This window comes from Rhinolophus sinicus, chromosome 1, assembly GCF_057876585.1.
Source record: "Rhinolophus sinicus isolate RSI-liver-muscle chromosome 1, RSI-T2T, whole genome shotgun sequence".
NCBI lineage: Eukaryota > Metazoa > Chordata > Mammalia > Chiroptera > Rhinolophidae > Rhinolophus > Rhinolophus sinicus.
The window spans coordinates 49,620,876-49,641,899 of record NC_142501.1 but is presented as its reverse complement, the minus strand read 5'-3'; the positions used below and the strand labels follow the sequence as shown (position 1 = coordinate 49,641,899).

At 39.2% G+C, this 21,024-nt stretch overlaps 1 protein-coding gene across 3 annotated transcripts in view; it reads right to left on the bottom strand.

Moving 5' to 3' along the window:
- Positions 1-21,024, bottom strand: part of ANO6 (anoctamin 6) — a 209,399-nt gene that overhangs the window by 91,822 nt on the left and 96,553 nt on the right. For all 3 annotated transcript variants that reach the window (XM_088798927.1, XM_019748415.3, XM_019748416.3), the window contains exon 2: positions 10,985-11,064. In XM_088798927.1, coding sequence (XP_088655053.1) covers positions 10,985-11,064 — 80 coding nt within the window. The remainder of the gene's footprint in view (positions 1-10,984; positions 11,065-21,024) is intronic.

Here is a 21,024-nt window from a genome sequence, read left to right as displayed (position 1 = left end):
ATTCTGGCACTTGTGCTGGTCCCCATATTGCTTCGAGATCACTAACTGTGGTTCCATGAGCAAATCTGCAAGCTCTTTTAATACCCTGGTGGATACATAATTTTTCTAGCTAGGACATTGAAACTCACTTGGAATAATTATATTCCTGTCTAGCACAGTCTCGTGCAGCATGGGCTGTTGCAGCCCCTCCCCAGGGCTTGAACTATGCCAATCTGAAGTTCACCTTCATTAGTAGAAAAGGCAAAACTAATATAGAAGCTGATAAGCAAGCTCTTTTCTCGCTCATGTCCTAACCATTAAACTGTCTTCCTGTGGTTTTGGACCGATCACAGCCTCTCCCAGGTCTGACATAACTCAATATCAATCTCTCCGTCTTTCTCTCATCATGTTCAGCATTTTTCCACAAGCCTCAACTCAGTCTCTCACTCACTCTGGACTTGAGTTGTACTCTCACACTTTTTAATAATGGAAAAAATAAGATTGGGTGCCCCAGTAATAATGGAAAAAATAAGATTGGGTGCTCCAGAAAATTATTAGTACAGAAAGATAATAATGCTAGCACTCTGAGGAAAATTCACTTTAGCAGGTCTGGCCTGGCTGGGCCTAAAAGCCTACTCACCATTTATGACTGTTTCTCTGGGAAAATAAAGTCTGCATTCCAAAGGCGTGACTCAGAAAGAACTTTCCAACGGAGATCTGTGCATGCTGACTGCCTATTTGTGCTCCTACCCACCCACCTACCAACTTCATAAATGCAGCTTCAGAATCAGTGACATAAAGCAAAGGAGCAGGTCCCCTTTGCTCCATATTCAGGCAAAGGACACATGCCATCACCTTGTGCTCTGAAATGCACAAAAAAGATTTCAAGTTGAAATGCCGTAGGAATTCCTGCCACAGTAAGTAGGCCAATCTAGCCATTCTCATGAGCCAGTTGATCTTTGATCTCGTTTCCCCTTGTGAGAATCCTTTTTGCCAAGTTAATGTTCCTCTGTTTGGCTTCCTTTTTTTGGCGTCTCTGTTTGGCGTCTCTTTTCTCTTGTAGTTTGGTGAACTCAGTTCCAAAAGCTACCAAGCAATGTCACCCTATTTCTCTGTCGAGAGCAGATCCAAGAGTGCAAGTCCAAGTGAAGAAATGCTTGAATGGAAGAGTTCTACCTTATTCTCAGTCTTCCAGATCCTGAAGATCCTGGGAGTTTGAGGCAGACCTTGGGGCTTTGTTGGGTGTCTAGATGAGCCAGAAAGACCTCGGACTGACCAGAAAATAAAACTTCATCTCTCTGAATAGCCCCAACACTCATTCAATTGCCTCAGGGCTATTTAGACTAGAAACAGCCCAAAATGAAGTCTGGATTTTTTAGGGGTAAAAAACCAAAAACAAAACCAAAGATTAAATTGAATCTGCTTTGAAAGAAACCTGACTGACCACCTTGAAACAAAACCTGCAAACCAAAATCTTCACATCTGTGGGCAGCTGGTTTTAATTATTCTCTCACACCGTTTATACCTCAGGGCAAGAAAGGATTGACATTCTCTTTGTTCCATGTGTCACTTCAGACAATTACTCCCCATTGTCCTTGGGGGAAAAACTTTTAGGTCCATGAAAATAAAATATGCTCCCAGAGTTTCCTAGGGTCTATCATCTCCTACGCTGGCTGCTGCTCCTGATGTAGGAAATTTCTGTGAGTGCCGGGATCGTGTCTTGTGAAACCAAAGAATGGAAGCACGGACCAAGGAGAGGCAAGAAACTGTAAAAGAGGATAGTTTATTAAAGGCAAAGAGTCACAGCTCCCGAGCAGGAGGGGGTTCCTGAATGGGATGCCCCGTGACTGAGGCAAAAGCTCTTACTTTTATATCTTCCCCTGCCTGCTTGGAGAGGGAGCTGCTTGGAGAAGGGAGCTGGCGCCTTCTAACGGAATTCGTTTATCAGGTTTGCTCTGTTTGCCCACCTTGAAGGGATTAATGAACCCATTTCTATCCATCAGATCTGCTCCGTTTGTCCAGCCAAAAGGGATTTATGAGATAATTTATTAACCTCAAGGCGCCGCTGCATTTTGTCCTGGGGTGAATGAGCCATTGCAGAACCTGGAGTTTCAGGATATGGCTGCCTTTTGTTTATTCCACCAGGGACCTTCCTGTCTACCTAACAACACGCTAACTAACCAGTCTCACTCCTGGTTCATTGAAAATCTGGCCCCTGGCTGACGTTTCCCTCTCCAATCTGTGTCCTTCTCCATCATACCAGGACTTCCACCTCCAGGTATGACCAATGCACCTTGCGCCTGCAGGACCTTGACTTCTTATCACCGATGATCTGCTCCCTTTTGTACACTAACTGCCAGGGTCCGACCCTGGACCTTGTCATCACTTGAAAAATTCCCTTTTCAAAATCACTTATTCAAGAATCCCTTTCTGACTGACCACAACTCACATGCCCTTCTCATTTCACAAGGACTACAGAGGCCCCACTTTTTCTAATCAATTTGCAGATCCTCTCTTTTTTCCCTCCCTTCCTTTTTTAAGGTTACATTTCCAAGCTCATCATTTCAGTAACACTCTTGCCTACTCTACTCTTTCAATTATGTCCATCTAGCAAGGCCCCAACTGTGGCTGAAGTCTACTACATGCTTTCTCCATGTCTGAGTGGTGCTGGAGAAAACCATGGCGGGGCAGTTTGGTATCACTGTAAATCCAGGTTCATTGGACCCACACAGGCCCTCACTACTGCCCAGAAACCCTAGAATTTTTTTCTACGTTTTTCCAGATCAGCCTGGCTTTCCGCTCTCCACAACTACTTCAAAGTGCCAACTCCTGCCCCTCAGTGTTCCCTCACTCCCACCAAGTGAAAAATCAAGCTCTCTTTGCAACAACATGGATGGATCTTGAGATTATTATGCTGAGTGAAATAAATCAGACAAACACCTTTGAGCACCATATGATTTCACTGATATGTGGTATATAAAACAGAAAGCAACAAAAGAATAAGACAAACAAATGAAGAAACAAAAACTCATAGACACGGACAATAGTTTAGTGGTTACCAGAGGGTAAAGGGGGAAGGAGGTAGTGGATGAGGGTAAAGCGGATCAAATATATGGTGATAGAAGGAGAACTGACTCTGGGTGGTGAACACACAATGTGAGATATAGATGATGTATTACAGAATTGTGCACCTGAAATCTATGCAACTTGACTAACAACTGTCACCCCAATAAACTTTAATTACAAGAAAAAGAAAAATGAAGCTGTCAGATGGGAATTCCCTCAGCTTCTCTCCACCAAATCCACAAACCGACAGCATCCACCCTCTTACTCCTGTACCTGAGGAGACACTGCTCCTCTTACCTAACATTGACTCTTCCCCATGTGCTCCTCAAACCACTCCACAGCCCTTTCAAAGCCACTCTTCTCTAGAGTCCATTGTTCCCCTCACACAGATGCTTCTTATCAATCTTTAAACTTCTTCAAGTCTCTCCATCTGACAGAAAGATATCATCCCTGGCTGTCATATTCTCCTCCAGTTGCCTCTTTCTCATCCTCCAGCCCTTCATAGTCAAACTCCTTGAAAGAGAAGTATTTGCTATTTTCTTCTGCTTATTCCATATCCTCAGAGGTCCCATGACTCCCCAGCACTCCCTAGAAAAAGCTCTATATAAGGACACCAGTGACCTCAATGCCTTGTCAGTGTCCATCTAACTTAGGAGTTCTCAAATGGGGGCAATTTTGCCCCCCAGGGGATATTTGGCAATGTCTGGAGATATTTGGCTGTCACAATTGGGGAGAGGGTTCTTTGCATCTTGTGAGCAGAGGCCAGGGATGCTGCTAAACATCCTACAAAGCACAGGACAGCTCCCCGCAACAAAGAGAAATCTGGCCCGAAATGTCACTGGTGCTGAGGCTGAGAAATCCTCATATGACTAAATCCCTACACAACACCTGAAACTACTCAACACTTCAAGTGCTTCCTGGCTGCTTTCCTGCCATTCTCAAGATTTTCTTCCTGCCTTTCTGGTCATCTCCTTTTGCAGCCATCGACTGATCCCTGAGTCACTGCCCCTCATTCTTTGGAGATTTAAGCTTTGACTCACTGTTAGGTCTCTAATAGATTACTCCTGACAAAATTCTTGAGGACTTTCATATCCATATGTGATCCTCGCAAGACCTGTCCTTCCAACTCTACCCTGCCTTAGCTGTTCATTCCAATATTCATATCCCAGACTTTGTCTGTACTAGTTACTATAGCTCCTTTCTCAATTATAAACATCTGACTCTCCAACTACTGCCTCTTATTATTCCAGTTCACTTTCTCCAGCTTCACAACTCCAAAAATTGTCTAACCCCACGACAGTCTAAGTCTATTGCCTTATCCTCCTCACGTCCCTGGGTCCTTTATTCTCTTGCAAACACCTGGTAACTCTCTTGCTTCACTGAATTGACTTGAAGAAACACTAAAATAAGTTAAAACAAACTCTGCCTATTCCATACCTGCTCCCCAAAGCTGGACTTTAATGGAAAGGCACACAACCATCATGCCTACTAACCACAAATGGGCTCTTTGGGCTGCTGGGCAATCATATTACATTTCCTAGTGCGTTTACTCTCAGATGATTATCTCATACCTGATCCTCTATCTTCAGATCTCTTTACTCTTTTCCTTCCTCAATCTTAGCTAATGTCCTGCTTCTCAATACACTGGCTTCCCTCCTACTTCTAAGAATGAACTGTTTCTACAACTATGGGAGGAGGCCAACTCTGCCATTATGGACCAGATTCCATCCCCTTCTTGTTCTCTTAAGATGGCGTTCCAGAAATTCTTCCCTCTCACTCCTGCATCATCAGATTTTTCTCTCCTTACTGAATTATTTCCATTACTTTACAAACAGTAATTGCTGCCATCTTAAAACTAAAAAAAAAAAAAAAAAAAAAAAAAAAAACTTCATCCTAACCCCCTTCCAGATAATACCGCCTTTCTCTGCATTCATATTCAGCAAAGCTTTTTGAAAATGTTATCTAAATTCCATGCACCCAATTCCTCTTCTTGCATTCCATTTTGAATCCTCTCTAGTGAGGTTTTGGATCCTACCACTCAGCCGAGACTGCTCTTGTCAAGGTCCCTCCATATTGCTAAATCCCATTTCCCATCCTCATCAGCAGCATTCAGTAATTTCCTCCCACGTATTTTATTTCTTCATTGGGCTTCTAGGATTTTCCTTGTTTTCCTCCTACCTTTTCAGTCTCCTCTGCTGATTCTTCCTAATTTCTTTGACCTGAGAACACTGGAGCTCTCGGGGCTCGCAGCAGGATCTCTTCTTTGCTCTACCTCACTCACTGCCTTCTTTGCTGATTTCATTCTGTCCCACAGCTTTAAACACCATTTGAGTGCTGACAACTCTTAGATCCCTAGCTGGACTCCTCTCTAGCTCTTATCTCATATATCCAATTGTACATCAACATCTCCACTTGGATGTTTCAAACTCTGCATACACAAAACAGAATTTTGATTTTCCTCTGCGTACTCTTCTTTCCAACTTCTCCTTGCAAAGTCTTCTAAATTAAAAACCTGGGAGTCATCCTCAACTGCGCTTTCCTGCACATCTCTCACCTGATCTATCAACAAATCCTATTGGTTCTACCTTCAAAACATACCATGAATTTGACTATGTCTCACTACTGCCATAATTAACACCCAGGACCAAGCCACCATCATCTCTCACTTGGATTCCTGAAAACTCCAACAGGTCTCCACGCTTCTGCTCTTGTTTCTCCACCATCTATACTCAAAGTGATCAAAGTGGACCAAAGTGATCCTGTTAAAACAGAGGTCAGGTCAAGTCACTCCTCTGCTCAAAATCCCCAGGTTATCCTCCAAAGGCTTACTCTCAAATAACTTCCCAACTCACTCAGGGTACAACCCACTTGTTTACAATGGCCTATAAAGTCTCCACTATATGCTATTCCCACCATCTTTCATTCTATTGCAATCAAACTGGCCTCCTTCCATTTCCTCAAACGTATGACAAACTCCCACCTGAAGACCACTATCTATGCTATTCTTTCTGCTTGGAATACTCTTCCTCTAGGTTTTCAAATAGTTTGCACACCCCTGTTTTCAGGTCTTTTAACTTGTCACCTTCTCTGTGAGGTATGCCCTGAATATACTATTTAAAACTATAACCCTCTCCCCGCCCCAATATACACGTACAATCCTTACTTTATTTTTCCCTTAAGGACTTACCATCATGTTCTGTATTTTATTTATTCTGTGTTTTATATCTCCCCTACCAAAATGTAAGCTCCACAAGTGCAGGGATATTTTGTTTGTTCACTATAGTGCCTACAATAGTAGATATCAAATATATATTTATTGAATAAATTAATATTTTAACTCTTTCTTGGGGATCACATATATTTTCACCTAAAGAAAATCAAATTTGAATTTCAGGGAACCAACAGTATTTTTCTAGAAAGTAGTATCTCCTTTCAAAAAAGGGAGCCAGTTACACAAAAACCCAAACAGGACAATTACTCTTCAGACCTTCTATCTGCATAATCGTGAGTGCTGAACAAAGGGGACATATATTTACTCCACCTTAATACTCATCTTCCTGAGTCTATTTTTCTAGGTTAGTCTAAGTTCTGTGATTTCTCATCATCTTCCCTGGTTGTTCCTATTGTAATCCTAATACTCTTTTGCCAGCCCACTTTCTTTATTGTTTACTCCAAATTTGGAAGAAGCTAAACAAAGGAAAACATCATTAGCTGGCATGAGACCAGAGGAGAAAGGAATCTTTCTGCCTCTAAAAAGCCAGTAGAGTTACACATAGACCTCAACTTACTTAGCAAAGGCCAGAAACGGGGCTATTAATAGCGAGCTCAGATCATAAAACATAATTCCTTAGCCTTCTCTTTCCTTCCAGAGGTTTCTCTGCTGACCCCAGCCTGGATTCTATTCAGCTTGCTGTGAGATTCACCACTGCTAGATCAGAGTTCTTTCCCACACCCCATCCGTCACCCCATGTGTACTCAGGCAATCGGGCCCATGTGAATTCCTGGGTCAGCACCAACAGAGGCAGGGTTTCTAGAAAGAGCCTTCACCACTACCCAACCTTTCCTCCTCCTAACCCCTCTAGACCCAGTTTTTTTCCCCACTCCTTGAGATTTGGAATGCACCTAGGGTCTGCTGGGCCAGCCATGACTGTTGAGCACCTGGAGGGATCTTTGCTTCAAATCACCTTTACTCTTAACCAAACCTGAAAGTACGGGCCCTGGGGGAGACTTGGATGCCCGCTACCACATTACAGAATAACCTTTATCAGTTCCACCACCATAGGGATGGCTCCCCATCCTCAGTTCTAACCAGACTGCCTAGCTTTGCTATCTCAAAGTCTGAACCTACGAGGTTATCTGTCTGGGTCTCGGATACTCAGTCCCCAGCTGCACTCTGGCTAATTCCCTTTTCCAGAATCTGACACCTGTCATCAAGTACTTAGTCTATTTTTGTGCTCCATGTCCCAAAATGATGGTCATCAATCACCTGGTCCCAGATCATCTAGCCATGCCACCATTTCCTTGAATAGATACCCCTTGAACTGTTTTGAAAATTATGTGATTATAGTTTATCGACACAAGGGAACAACGTTAGAGGGAATAACGTTGGAGATGATAACAATGTTAGAGGAAAAAAACAGCATTGTGCTGCAACCCAGTACTATACGTCACAGTACTAAACGTCAATTATATCTCAATAAAAGTGGAAAAAGCCAGCATGGGAAAATGTTCAGGATAAAATTTTAAGTTAATAAAGCAGGTTATAAAACAGATTTTCACTGGGCTTCTAAAACTGAACCGGGATTGAGAGGTTTCCCAGCATAGTGAGATCAACAAGTTACTTTCCACAAGGTCAGCACTTAGCCAGGTCCCTTTCACCCGACTCACACACCCACGTCATCTCAGAGGGGTCTATGTCTAGTTTCAACATGTTCCCAGCTCCTCACACGCTCTGGAGTAGCAAGAACACATATACCTTGTATCCACACCACCATTCACCCCTTTGCACTTCAAAGGTTTGGCTGAACTCACTTGCCTGCAAAGTGGGGTGGCAGGTGAGGAAGAGCAGCACAGGTACGTAGGTGACAGATCATCAATGGACAAACTCTGCAGTAAGCAGAGGAGAACCAGGATGGACCCCGCTAGGCACAAAGTGGGCCACACAGGGGGTTCACGACAGCATTTGTCTACCCATGCTTTACAAAGACTCTCCAGCAATATAGGCTTTGTCTGACTAGTCACATTATAGACACCTGAGCTGTGAAGGAAACCTTTAATGTGCTTATCGAGCCAGTAACCAAGGTTACTCAACTAGCACTGCTCTCTTTGGCCTTGTTTCAAAGGAAAGAAAAAGCAGAAATTCTGAAGGAAACAAACTTAATCATGATAAGCATTTTTGTTCTCTCTGTTGGCCAAGCTATATAAATACACTCCGTTGTATAAAAACACTAGGTTCTTGATCCTTCTAAAATTTGAACTATTTGAGGATAAGGGCTGAGTCAACATGGTCTGTGCTTTGCTTTATTTCAGTTCAGCTCAGCAAACTGCCAGATGCAGAACCGAATACTGATTTTCCAGCTCCTTTTATTCCTCTGTCTTCTTTTTGTTTTCAATTTTGCTTTGCTGTTGGGTTCTCTTTGCTCCCAGGTTCATACTGTCTCCCCTGTTTCTGATTTAAAATTTGGGGTTGGAGCAACTTACCTGATTTTGTCCTGGCATTTGCCCAATCCACATGCCTACACGACAAGCCACCCGTTTTCACTGATGGTGTAAGTTTCTGCCTACAAAAAAGGCTACCCTTAAATGTCACGCCTCATTCCCTTGAGTACCTTATTCTCAAGGCACCTTGTATACCTCCTGTTTACCATGGAGATAGCAGTTGGGGAAATATGTTTACTATGGAGCTGGGAGTACACAGGCTAGTGATGCTATGGAGAAAATACAAGTAGCTATGTACATGCTACAGAGATGTAGCATGCAGTGAGCATCAGATGTGTGAAAATTTATAAAGCACAGAAACAAACCACAGATTCCTTCCTTAACATGGTGTGAACACACACTTAGCGAAAGATAATAGCCAGGATATAGAAATAGATATCAACCACACATAGAAGGAAACCATGATTACAAACTTCAATTCCACTCATGTGGTCTAAAGAAATGACTGGATACTCTTGAATGAAAAATGAAAATATGGGGATTGATCTTAAAATCTCCTTTCAGCTTGAGTGTTCTGAGACTCATTGTTACGACAAGTCTCTCCAAGCAGTAAGTACATGCTGTGAATTTCAAGTTCCACCCTGGTCATTGTAGCTTAGACTCGCCAGTCTGTATACCGTGAACAGGGATATGTGGTAGACAAGAAGTTAACCTTGAAGGTGGAAGGTTATCAGTGTAATTACCAGTGTAGAGTGTCTGTGGCCAAGACACCACAGAGGCATGCCAATCTCAAACGTCATAATCTACTACAATCTGTTCTTGAGAAAAACACTTTTATTTTCACACAGGGAATTGGTGTGACCTATATCTGTGTTTACCAAGCACACCAACACCTTGTTGCATACAGCTCTTTTCAGATTAGCTATATTGCAAAAACAGAAAATAACAAAACCAGAAAGGGCTAATTTAGCTCCATGAGTCTGTACCAAAATCATACTCAAATGTGAAATTATCGGTGTCAATTCTGTTCTGGGACTCTAACTGCAGAAATTAGAAAGAAAAAAAAAAAACCCACAAAACTGTTCTGCTACTTTAAGATGCAGGAATATTGGTGAGCATTCACAATTTTCCTTCACTGAAAATCTCGTTTAATATAATAGGGAAGTCATTGAATACTATGTCTTTCTATTATATCCAAGTGATTTTCACAGCAGGCAATCTGCTAGTACACCACAGGAGTCCACACTTTGAAATAAAATGGCATTGTGGATACAGTTTTATGTGTGATCCCTTTTCAGTCCAGAGCACTGCCTAGTTTCCTTCTTCGTGGCTGAATTGAGTGGGCAATCCATAAAGAGTGAGTGAGAAGAGGAAAAGCACATAATGACTTCTTTTTTTTGCCTTTATCAATAATACAATTGTGTGCTGCCAATTACTGGCATGGTAACTGTATATTACACTTTGAAAATATATCAAAAAAAAAGATTTTTGCATTGCTAAAGTGCTAGACAAGCCATTTGCTGCAGGGGCACAAATCAGTAAATCTAGGTGGATCCCGGCATGCTTTTCCTACACATCTGGTGGAATAGTATGGCACAGGAGTCAGAGAGACACTTCTTCCCGTCTCCCTCTTCAAATAAACCTAATATAAAATCTATTTAGCAAGGACATTCTACACAAGGCATCCTATATCCTTAATTTTCTTTAAACAAGGCATTAATAAAATCACAGTAGCATTTAATAAAAATTTCAATTCCTTAAGGATAGGCACCATGGCTAACCTGTAATGAGTCTAATTTAGTGAAAGCATTTAGTTCTCCTCTTGGTAGGAATAACCAATAGACTATTCCTCGCCCTACAGGACATATCTATGTAGGTTGTATTACTAAAGTCTCCAGAGTGAAATGGGACTCAGACTGGTTCATGTACCTGTACGTGCGCAGAAAAGACTGGTTTCCAGAGTTACTAACAGCAGAAACTGATAGCAAGGCTATCAAAGAATGATGGCAGAACTTGGAAAACATGATGCTGTTTTATTGCAGAATGAATTCCCATTTGCGGTTACACGTAGCATGAGGAACGAGCCTACAGAGCATGATGCTGCGACACTGTATAGTTCGGTAACATGTTCTCCAAAGCACCAGTGCTTTGAACTCACAGTCACTGCCAGTGAGACCTGTGCCAGACCTAGAGCCACTGAAGACAAGAATACCTTCTCTTCCACTTGATGAGAACTCTCTGGCTCAACAATACAACTTTAAGATACAGTAGTAGTACTCACAAACTCCGGGGATGGACAATCATGCTGACTCTCCACGGTTCCAAAACTGGAGACCATCATCTGGTCAACGTTTTCCAATTCTAAAAGTAAACAAACAGAAATAAATGAAGCATGAAGTTTCATCGGCTCACATACTTTTTTGCTTTCATATCAGCAACACTGGCTTACCACAATATATAGCACATGGGGCACACTTACAGCTTTCCGTTATTTAACGCTTTCAGCTATCGGGGACACAAAATCTTCAGCAGCTGTTTCACCTACTGGACAATGTCATGCTCATAGGATATTAGGTCTGAAAATGCTCTTGGCTAAATCTACCATGGAAAATCATTTTCCATCTACATGGAAGGACAGAGGAACTAAATGTTATAAATCTCTAGCTAAAGAACACTTTTTTTCCACTACACCTCAGAGAATTGATGTGGAGTCATTCTGGGGTAACAATTTTCTGTTTTGGAATCTGTTGAATAGCACTATCTGATTGGAATATACTGGGAGACAAAATTTTCTAGTAGCTACATTAAGAAACTGAAAAAGCAATTTTAGTAATTAATTGTAATAAAATTTTGCTAAAATTGATTTTAGTAATATGATCTATTTAACCTGATATACTCAGGTTATCTTTTTTTTTTATCTCCAGCACCATCCATTTTCAGGGCTAGTTGATTCGGCAGGTGAGTTGTTACACACTCCTTAGTGGATTCCAACTTCCATGGCCACCGTCCTCAGGTTATCATTTGAACATGTATTCCATATAAAAGATTGTTAGTGAAATAGTTTACCTTTTCGGGGTATTAAGTCTTAGAAATCCAATGTTTATATTATACTGACACAGCATCTCAATTTGAACTAGCCACATTTCAAAAGCTCAATAGCCATCTGTGACTAGTGGTTTTACTGTATGGACACCACAGTGCCAGAGGGATAAAGGAACCAAATCCAGAAGGGGGGCTGTTGTGCAAGACAGTTGTCTCGTTTTGTCAACCAGCTCCTGACATGAATAAAAGGAATTGTGCCAGATTTAAAGATACTAAGAGAACAAAACCACCATATGCAGTGTGTGTGGTTCCGGACTGGATCCTGGTTTAAACAAACCAGGTGTAAAGACTTAAAAACAAGATGCAAACATTTGAATATTGATTAAGTTTTGGATTATATTAAGGAACTACTACTATTGATAAGTATAACAATGTAATTTTGGCTGTGTACGAAAAAAGTTCTTAACTAAATAAATATTCTTAAATATTTAAATAAGTTTAAACAAAGATTAAAAATTTAAATAAATTTAAATCAATATTCTCATGTATCAACAGGTCCAGCCTCTTCAGCAAATCAATGACATGGAAAAGGCAGACTGTCAGAAATTTAAAGAGCCCTAGGGAATGTAACTCCAATGGGTGCCTTTTCCCACATCACCAATTAACTCCATTCTGACAGTATCTGAAGAGGGCATCAGATTCCACAGCTTCAGGGCTCAGTCCCACAAGACTGCCTCTACTTCCGATGCCAAAAGAAAGTTCAGATTGTCACGTGTGCTTCTGATAACTGGCTATAAGTCAGAGGTTCCCATCACCCTCCTTGGGTTTTATCAATATTCTGGAAGGGCTCATGAAATTCAGAGAAGCATTTATATGCATTTACCAGTTTATTATAAAGGGTTGAAGGGATTCAGAACAGGCCACTACAGTGTGCCACTTTGGCCTGAGGATGACTTTGAGTTAACCGCAACTGAGACGCTGCAGGCTTAAGAGAAATTTCTACCTCTCCTTAAAAATATTTAAGTCTAGGGCCTTGCTCATAATGAGTCATCACCAGAAATAAATTGTTACGACCTATCTGTATGGCAGGGCAAACACCTAATCACTGAGTATCTATTCTTCTAATCATTCTATGAATGACCTTCCTCCCCTCTGAAGTCTTAGGCCCCTATCCCATTCCTCGGCTCAGTATAGTATACATATCGCATTTTACCTCTCTGTCTTTGCACTTCTCATGTATGTCGGGTTCCTGTATATACAAAATTAAATTTATTTTTTTCCTGTTAATCTGCGCTTCATGTCAGCTTGATTATTAGACCAGCCAAAAGAACTTTTGTAGGGTGGAAGAAAAATTATTTCTCCCGAACATGGTGTTACAAAGGATATGATAAAGGATACAGGTGAAGAGCCAGATGAAGAGGTACACAAGACAATGTATGAGGGAAGACGCGTAGGGTTGCCACGACCTCTTCTAGTACGCCCCTCTCCCCACATCTCCATGTGTTCACCAACCTGAAGCCCTTCCAAATCCTGTCTTTTGGAGTTTTATGGAGGCTTCATTATCATTATATAGGCATGAGTGATTGATGATCATAACCAATGGCAATTGATTTAACCTCACCCCCACCCCACCAAGGACAGGGGAGGTCAGACTGGAAGTTTCAACCCTCTAATCACATGGTAGGCTCTCTGGACAACTAGCTCCCAACCTTTGGTTACCTAGGGGCTTTCCAAAAGTCACCTCTTTAACCTAACAAAAGGCATCTTTATTCCTTTCATCCCTTAGGAAATTCCTAGGGTTTTAGGAGCTCTGCCAGGAACCAAGGAAAACCAAATATATATTTCTTATTATAAATCACGATACCGAAACAGTCATTGGCAATATGTGGCACTCAACTGGATCCTAACTTGGACAAACTAGCTATGAAGCACATATTTATCCACACCAGGGAGACTGCGTATGGACTAAGCATTAAATTACGTTAAGAAATTACTTTTAATTTTATGAGGTATGATACTATCTTAGCTTTGTAGCGACTTTTTTTTAATGTACACTAATTTTTAAAAAAAAATCCATAAAGGCTTTTGTGAAAGAAAAGCTGGGTGCCTATGGATCCAGGAAAATTCCCTTCGGTGACACAAAAGAAAGCTGAGCATCTATAAGGGAGATTCATAAGAGATCTCTAAGTAATTGCTTAAGAAAACCAAAATATCAGCTAACAATTCAGCTACCAAATATTTAGGTTTGGCACATCACTAAGAAACATCCTGTACCTGGATTAGATTTGAGCTTCACTCAGAATCTTGTTCACTAAACTCGTATCATTGTACATCTAGGAACTGAAAGGAAATGCCAGTAGACACAACAGCACAAACAAGTGATTCTAACTCTTTCGAAAAACTGAGTTCGTCACAGGACCACTACATGTGAACTAAAACAGAAACAGAAAGGAAACAGATGAGGGGAGCCAAGGCTTGCAGAACTGCAACCAAAGCAGAAGTTAAGGTGCCTGCCTCTGAGAACTCTAGGAAGGAGCCTGTTACACTTAGAGAACTGTACTGTAATAAGATGATTATTTCCAACGTCACAACAACAGTTGTCCAAGGTAATTACATTCTTGCAGACCACCTTTAAAACTTGCTAAAATGTGTTTCCACTAATGGCTCTGAGGGTGTGTTTTGTTGTTTTGCCGCTTGGTTTACATTAGGAAGAAAAGGCCTAACCTTTTTATAGAATTTAGAGATTCAAGAATTACATCTGTAGTATTTATGAGGCATTGTTTTTTGGGCAAAACTAGCAAGTCAATGAAATAACAGTGCAGATATGTTTTTTAAATGAGTATGGTAAATCTCACGGGGTGATTTGACTTTCACATTTTATCTTGATTACATTATATAATTAGATACCCAATTTAACTATTATGTACATGGGGTCAACAGATGGGACAGAACTGATATTGTTGTTGTTTTTTTTAAATGAAAGGACAGTCTTAAAAAAGTGTACATTTTGCCTAAAGATATAGGAGAAACAAGATATATTACCCAGATGTTCTATCAAATTAAAGCCATCTATGCAGCTTGAAAAGGTTTGTGCAAGAAAATACAGAACTATTTATAATTTTAGTTATTCTGCTGGTAATGCAAACTAATAAATTCACTAGTTAATGCCAACATAAAGTTGAAACTGTAAATTTGAGTGAATAAAAACAGAAATGGCTTTATTGAGACACCTAGGTAGGACAAAGCTGCAGCTGCTGCTCTCATGACCGAATACAGTATTGAGAAGCAAATGATTTATGATACTAATATGATAATTATACTTCCACTACTGAAAGGCTCCAGTTATTGTTGGATATTTTCATTTCTGATAATCTAATAGAGCTGAAAAAGTTCATTTCTCAGCAAAAATAAAAGTCAAAATCAAGGTGACACTTTGAGGGCTTTTTATTAAAATAGGAGCATAATCAATGAAAAAGATTCTAAAAAGGCAAACATGTTAATTCTACTTCTTCCTTCATATAAATCATGTTTTAAAATGTAGTATTTTGAAATGTAATTTTAGTATTGTCACAATGTCTCGTTTCATACAACCGAGGTACCACCATGAATTAGGCATCATGAGTAGTTCATTTAATTTTGGCACTTGGAATATAAAAAAGTATTTGGGGAATATAATCAATAATGTTGTAAAGATTTTGTAGGGTATCCAATGGACACTTGTCTTATCAGGGAGACTACTTCATGGACGGTGTAAGTGCCTGACCACTGCAGTGTACACCTGAAGCTGAAGCTGAATAATAACGAATGCCAACTATAACTTACTATATATATAGTAACAGGATGTGGAGTATAGCATAGGGAATAGAGTAAATGGAACTGTAACAGCTATATACGATGTCAGAGGGGTAGTAGATTGGGGGAGAGGGGTTGTCACTTTGTGAGGGGTATAAATGTCTATTACATTGTTTCCTACACCTGAAACCAAAAAAAAGTAAAAAAAAAAAAAAAAAAAAAAAGTATTTTAGACCTCTATGTTATCTGTTCATCTAAAACCTGATTAGAGAACTGAAAACGAGTCATTCTAATATGATGAAAAATCTTTGGTATTGACATAGCAATGGAATTTTGTATAGAAGCACAATGAAAGTTCAACTGAAAGTCAGGTTCGACAAACATTCATTGCCTAGTTTGTATCAGAAATTGACCAATTAAAAAAAGCCATTAACTATAATGTTATAACTCAGACAATCTATTATCCATCAGAAAACACAAAATGACCTTTCAGGAAATTCATGGGTAAAACCCAGAGTGCCTGATAAGTAGTGCCCCACCAATAAAAGTAATCAGAATAACACATCCACATTTTATCTAACGTACAGCACCATCACGGAGGTGGTTGGGTCCAATGGCCGTATTTACTATGATGGTTGGTTGCCATTGAAATGATCAGAGATGTAGTGAATATATGAGCAACAGCAGGTAAAAATAAACTGGGGCCTGGTGCAAAGGGCACTGTGTGTGGATTAAGGGGATTGACTGGGTTCAAGTCCTGAGTCTGCAACTTAGCGTCATGATCCTAGGCAATAACTTACCCTCAGTTTTTTTTTTATCTGAGGCTGGTAATAAAATTACTCTCCCTGGTTATCTGACAGGGTGGTGCAAAGGATACAAATAACAGTTCAAAAGCACGTTGTAAAAAAGTACAGCACTATATAAATATAAATTATTCATGTACACAGACACAGAGATAGAAAAAAATGTAAATAGAAATTTCCTGAATGTGTTTTTTTGTGCCTGGTACTTCCAAATGTCTGATCTTATCTAATTCTGTTTGTATCCTTGTTTTCACAGATGATGAAAAATTCGAGGTTATTATTTGCCTGAAGTCAACCACTAGAAGTGACACAATAAGAATCGGAATCTGTCCAATTCCAAAATCGTTCAGTACAATAATTTGTCTCTAGAGCTGCTATGAATAATTCCAAGGGGTCCTTGATGCTAAATATAAGTTGATAAGGAATTAAGATAGTATTGTAAATATAACTAATATATAGATATAGATATAGATATAGATATAGATATAGATATAGATATAGATATACACACATACATACATATGCAAAAAAATTAAGAAATAACAGACTAACATATCTTGAAAAACAAATAATGATAGAACAATGCAGTGAAATTTATTGATATAATGGTCACAAGTAGAAGAGCTAGTGGAAAAGCTCCACAGAATAAATAAATGGATATAATATTCTGTCAAATGGCTAAAGATATTCATAAGCCAAGGATGGAGGTAGGTGATATGTGTACAAATGCCAAGATGAAGAAACCATAGAAGCTGTCCACAGGAATTCCGTGACCTAGGGAATATACAACAGAAGAAATGTCAAGGGAATGGCCCATATCACTTTAGGAATGAGGATGTACGAGTATTCACATATCCGGGTTGGGCAGGATATCTAGTAATGTGACAGGCAGTCCTGTAGCTGAAACTTTCTTCTCTCCTAAGTCACTGAATACTGGTCTCAGCATACACACATGTTTGACTTGGATGCCAGTACCTGACAACCACTATTCTTAAAGCAACCATTCACCTGAGCCATAATTTCCTGTCCCTCCATAATTTCCAGATATTATGTGGGCTTGCCCAGTCTTACTCCCCATGTCATTTACAGCTGAGTGTACCCCTCAGGTCTCACATCACCCTGTGGTGATCATATTTGGTCTCCAGGTTCCAATATCTCTTTCTCTGGCCTTAGTTTAGCAGGACCTACTACATTTTGGTGAGAATTAGTAGGAAGAAACCTATTTCCCATATTATTGAGAGGTTGCACACCTGCAGATTACAGGCCCTATAACATTAAATGAGATTTTTAAATTCTCAAATGGGGCCAAAGAGTCAATATTAACGAAAAGAATAATGAAACATAAAACACAAAGACCAGAGAGTTTCTTACAAGGCTAGGACAGCTGTTTTACCACACAGGGCAGTGAACTTGAATCATAAGACCTCTACACAGTATAATCCTGTGGCTTCAGGCACATCACTTAACCATTAAGTCTGTTTCCTCATCTGTAAAATGCAGATTATAACACCTACATCAGAAGGCCATGGTGAAAAATAAAATTAACTAACACATATATAAAAATGACTTCAAAATTGTTAACTACTGTATGAATATTGTCTATTATTACATTTTTACTTCAATCTTTAATAAATTTGGCCATCCTTAACCTTGTTAGGCACTAATTTTTCTGTCTGATTTTTTTACCTTGACTATCCCTGCCATTCATTCCGGTGTTTTTTAAACTTTTATTTATTTTTTAAATCTAGTTGTGGAGAGCGCAGCTCACAGTGGCCCATGTGGGGATCGAACTGGTAACCTTGTTGTTAAGAGCACCATGCTCTAACCAACTGAGCTAATCGGCTGCCACCATTCATTCCCTTTTTAAATAAATTAAAACAGAAAAATATAACATTAATTCAGCAGTTTTGAATGACCTCAATGTCCTAAGCACTCTTGGCTACTACTTTCAATAAAAAGAAATGTAAATCAGGAAATGTTTCCTCTTTTTTGAATCTGTATGGATCAATTTCTGACCCCAGGTTGTTACTGGCATATAAACTCAATGACTGTAATATTTAAATGGAACAACAACAAAAAAGAGGCATTCTCCTCTAATCATTTCTGGAATGCAAATTCCAATTCAAGTTGATGATTTCCATTAGAGGTCTCTGTTTTTCCCATTTGAGAAAGACAAAAGTGCTCTTTGTTACTCTAGAAAAGTTACTAGTGTTCTTTAGTTCCTCAAAATAACAATTACCTATATAACAATAAGAGTTTTTATATTTCCAGAAACCTACTGCATTGGGCCACACAGATATGTTCACACACAAATCAAGCTAACAATATAGTGTCACTTCACAATAATATTCTACAAATATTTGGACAATATTTATAAAAAGGAGGGGCTCAACTTTTCCTCCACTCTGACCACTGCTCCCACACACATCAAAGAGACACATGCTCCTACCCAAGCACAAAAGACAGCACAGCAGAACAAAGGGGCAATAGTTCAGCGAGTTCCTTGGGCATCTCACCCTTCCAGCCCTACCCTAAGAAACCCTTAAGGATTTCTTCCATCCACAAATAACAATACTATCCCCAAGAAGATCTCCGGTAAACACAATTACCTCCATCTTATTACATTTCCAGTGATGTTTAGTGTTGTTTTAGCTCCTTACACACTGGTTTTCCCTACTTGAAAATCCTCTCCCTTCCTCAATAATTTAGCTCTAAAAATGTACCTAGAAGTTAAACATGTCTCCTTTTGAAGAGCTGGGAACTATCACACTATTCATTCTCACATCCCAACCACATTAGCTAATGTCTTTATAGAAAAGCCCAATGTATATCACAAACCTATCAGTTTCCAACTGAATGTATTAGTTCCTCTGCCTCCTTAAAAAAAAAAAAAAACCCTTCATTGTGGTAATATATATACGAGTATAACATAAAGTTTGTGATTTTAACCATTTTTAAGTGAACAGTTTGGTGGAATGAGTTTCATTCATGATGCTGTGCAACCATCACCACTACTTCCAAAATTTTTTTATCACCTCAGAGACTCTGGAACCCATTAAGCAATAACCAGTTCATGGTAACCTCTAATCTACTTTCTGTGTCTATGAATTTGCCTATTCTAGATATTTCATGTAAGTTGAATCACACAATATTTTTCCTTTTGTTTCTGGTTTATTTTACTTAGCATAATGATGTCAAGGTTCACCTATGTTGTAGTATGTATTATTCCTTTTTATGACTGAATAATATTCCATTGTATGTATATACCACATTTTATTTATTCATTCATCTGTTGATGGACACTTGGGTTGTTTTCATTTTTTGGCTTTTGTGCATAATGCTGCAATGAACAATGACATACAGATATCTCTATGAGTCCCTCTTTTCAATTCTTTTGGGTACATACCTATGAGTATATAGAAATATAAAAATTACTATATGACCTTTATATTTAGCTTTTTGAAGAGCTGCCAAATTATTTTCCACAGTGGCTGCAACATTTTACATTCCCATCAGCAATGTAGGAGGGCCCCAATTTCTCCACATCCTTGCCAATACTTGTTCTTTTCTTTTTTTTTTCTTCTTTAATTCTAGCAGTTCTAGTAGGTGTGAAGTGGTTTTGATTTGCATTCCCCTAATGACAAATGATGTTGAGAATCTTTTCATGTGCTATTGGCCATTTACATATCTTCTTTGGAGAAATGTCTACTCAAATCCTCTGCCCAGTTTTTCAACTGGGATGTCTTTTTGTTGAGTTGTAGGAGTTCTTTATATGTCCTGGATATTAAAGCCTTATTAGCTATATTATTTCCAAATATTTTTCCCACTGTTAGTTATGTTTTCATTTTCTTGATAATGTCCTTTGATGAACAAAAGTTTTTAATTTTGATAAAGTCCAGTTTATCTATTTTTGATTGTTGCTGTTGCTCATATATCTAAGAATCACTGCCCAATCCAAGGTCTATGTTTTAAGAGCTCTATAGTTTTCGGTCTTATATTTAGACTGTTGATCCATTTTGAGTTAACTTTTGTATATGATGTGCTGTAGAGATCCAACTCCAGTCTTTTTGCCATGTGGAAATCCAATCGTCACACCACCATTTGTTAGACTCTTCTTTTCTCATTGAGTGTACATGGTATTCTTTGCAAAACAGTCAATTGGCCATAGATATTTAGTTTTATTTCTGAACTCTCAATACTATTCTATTGCCAGTACCACACTGTTCTAATTACTGTGGCTTTGTAGTAAGTTTTGAAGTCAGGAAATGTGTTCTTCTGACTTTGTTCTTCTTTTCCAAAATTGTTTTGGCTACCCAGGGCCCCTTATAATTCCACATGAGTTAGAGTCAACTTTTCCATTTCTGCAATATTAAGCATTTTAATAAACATATATTTTAAATTTAGATTTAATAACATTAACAATAATCAATCATAGAACTAAAGAGTGATTTTATTTGACCAAATTTGGTGTTGTTTTTGTTTTAAAGCTTGGCTAAGACAGTTGATGTTCTATAAAAGACAAATGGTATTGATTATAGAAATATTTTCCAACAATATCTTGGAAAGCTATCACTTCACAGTCTAACTGGTTCAGGTTTCCTAGGACCCTCAGGGTTCCTAGCTGAACACCAAGTTTGCACTTGGCTTTGGCTCAGCTGAAACTTAGTTCTAGTCACTGACCTAT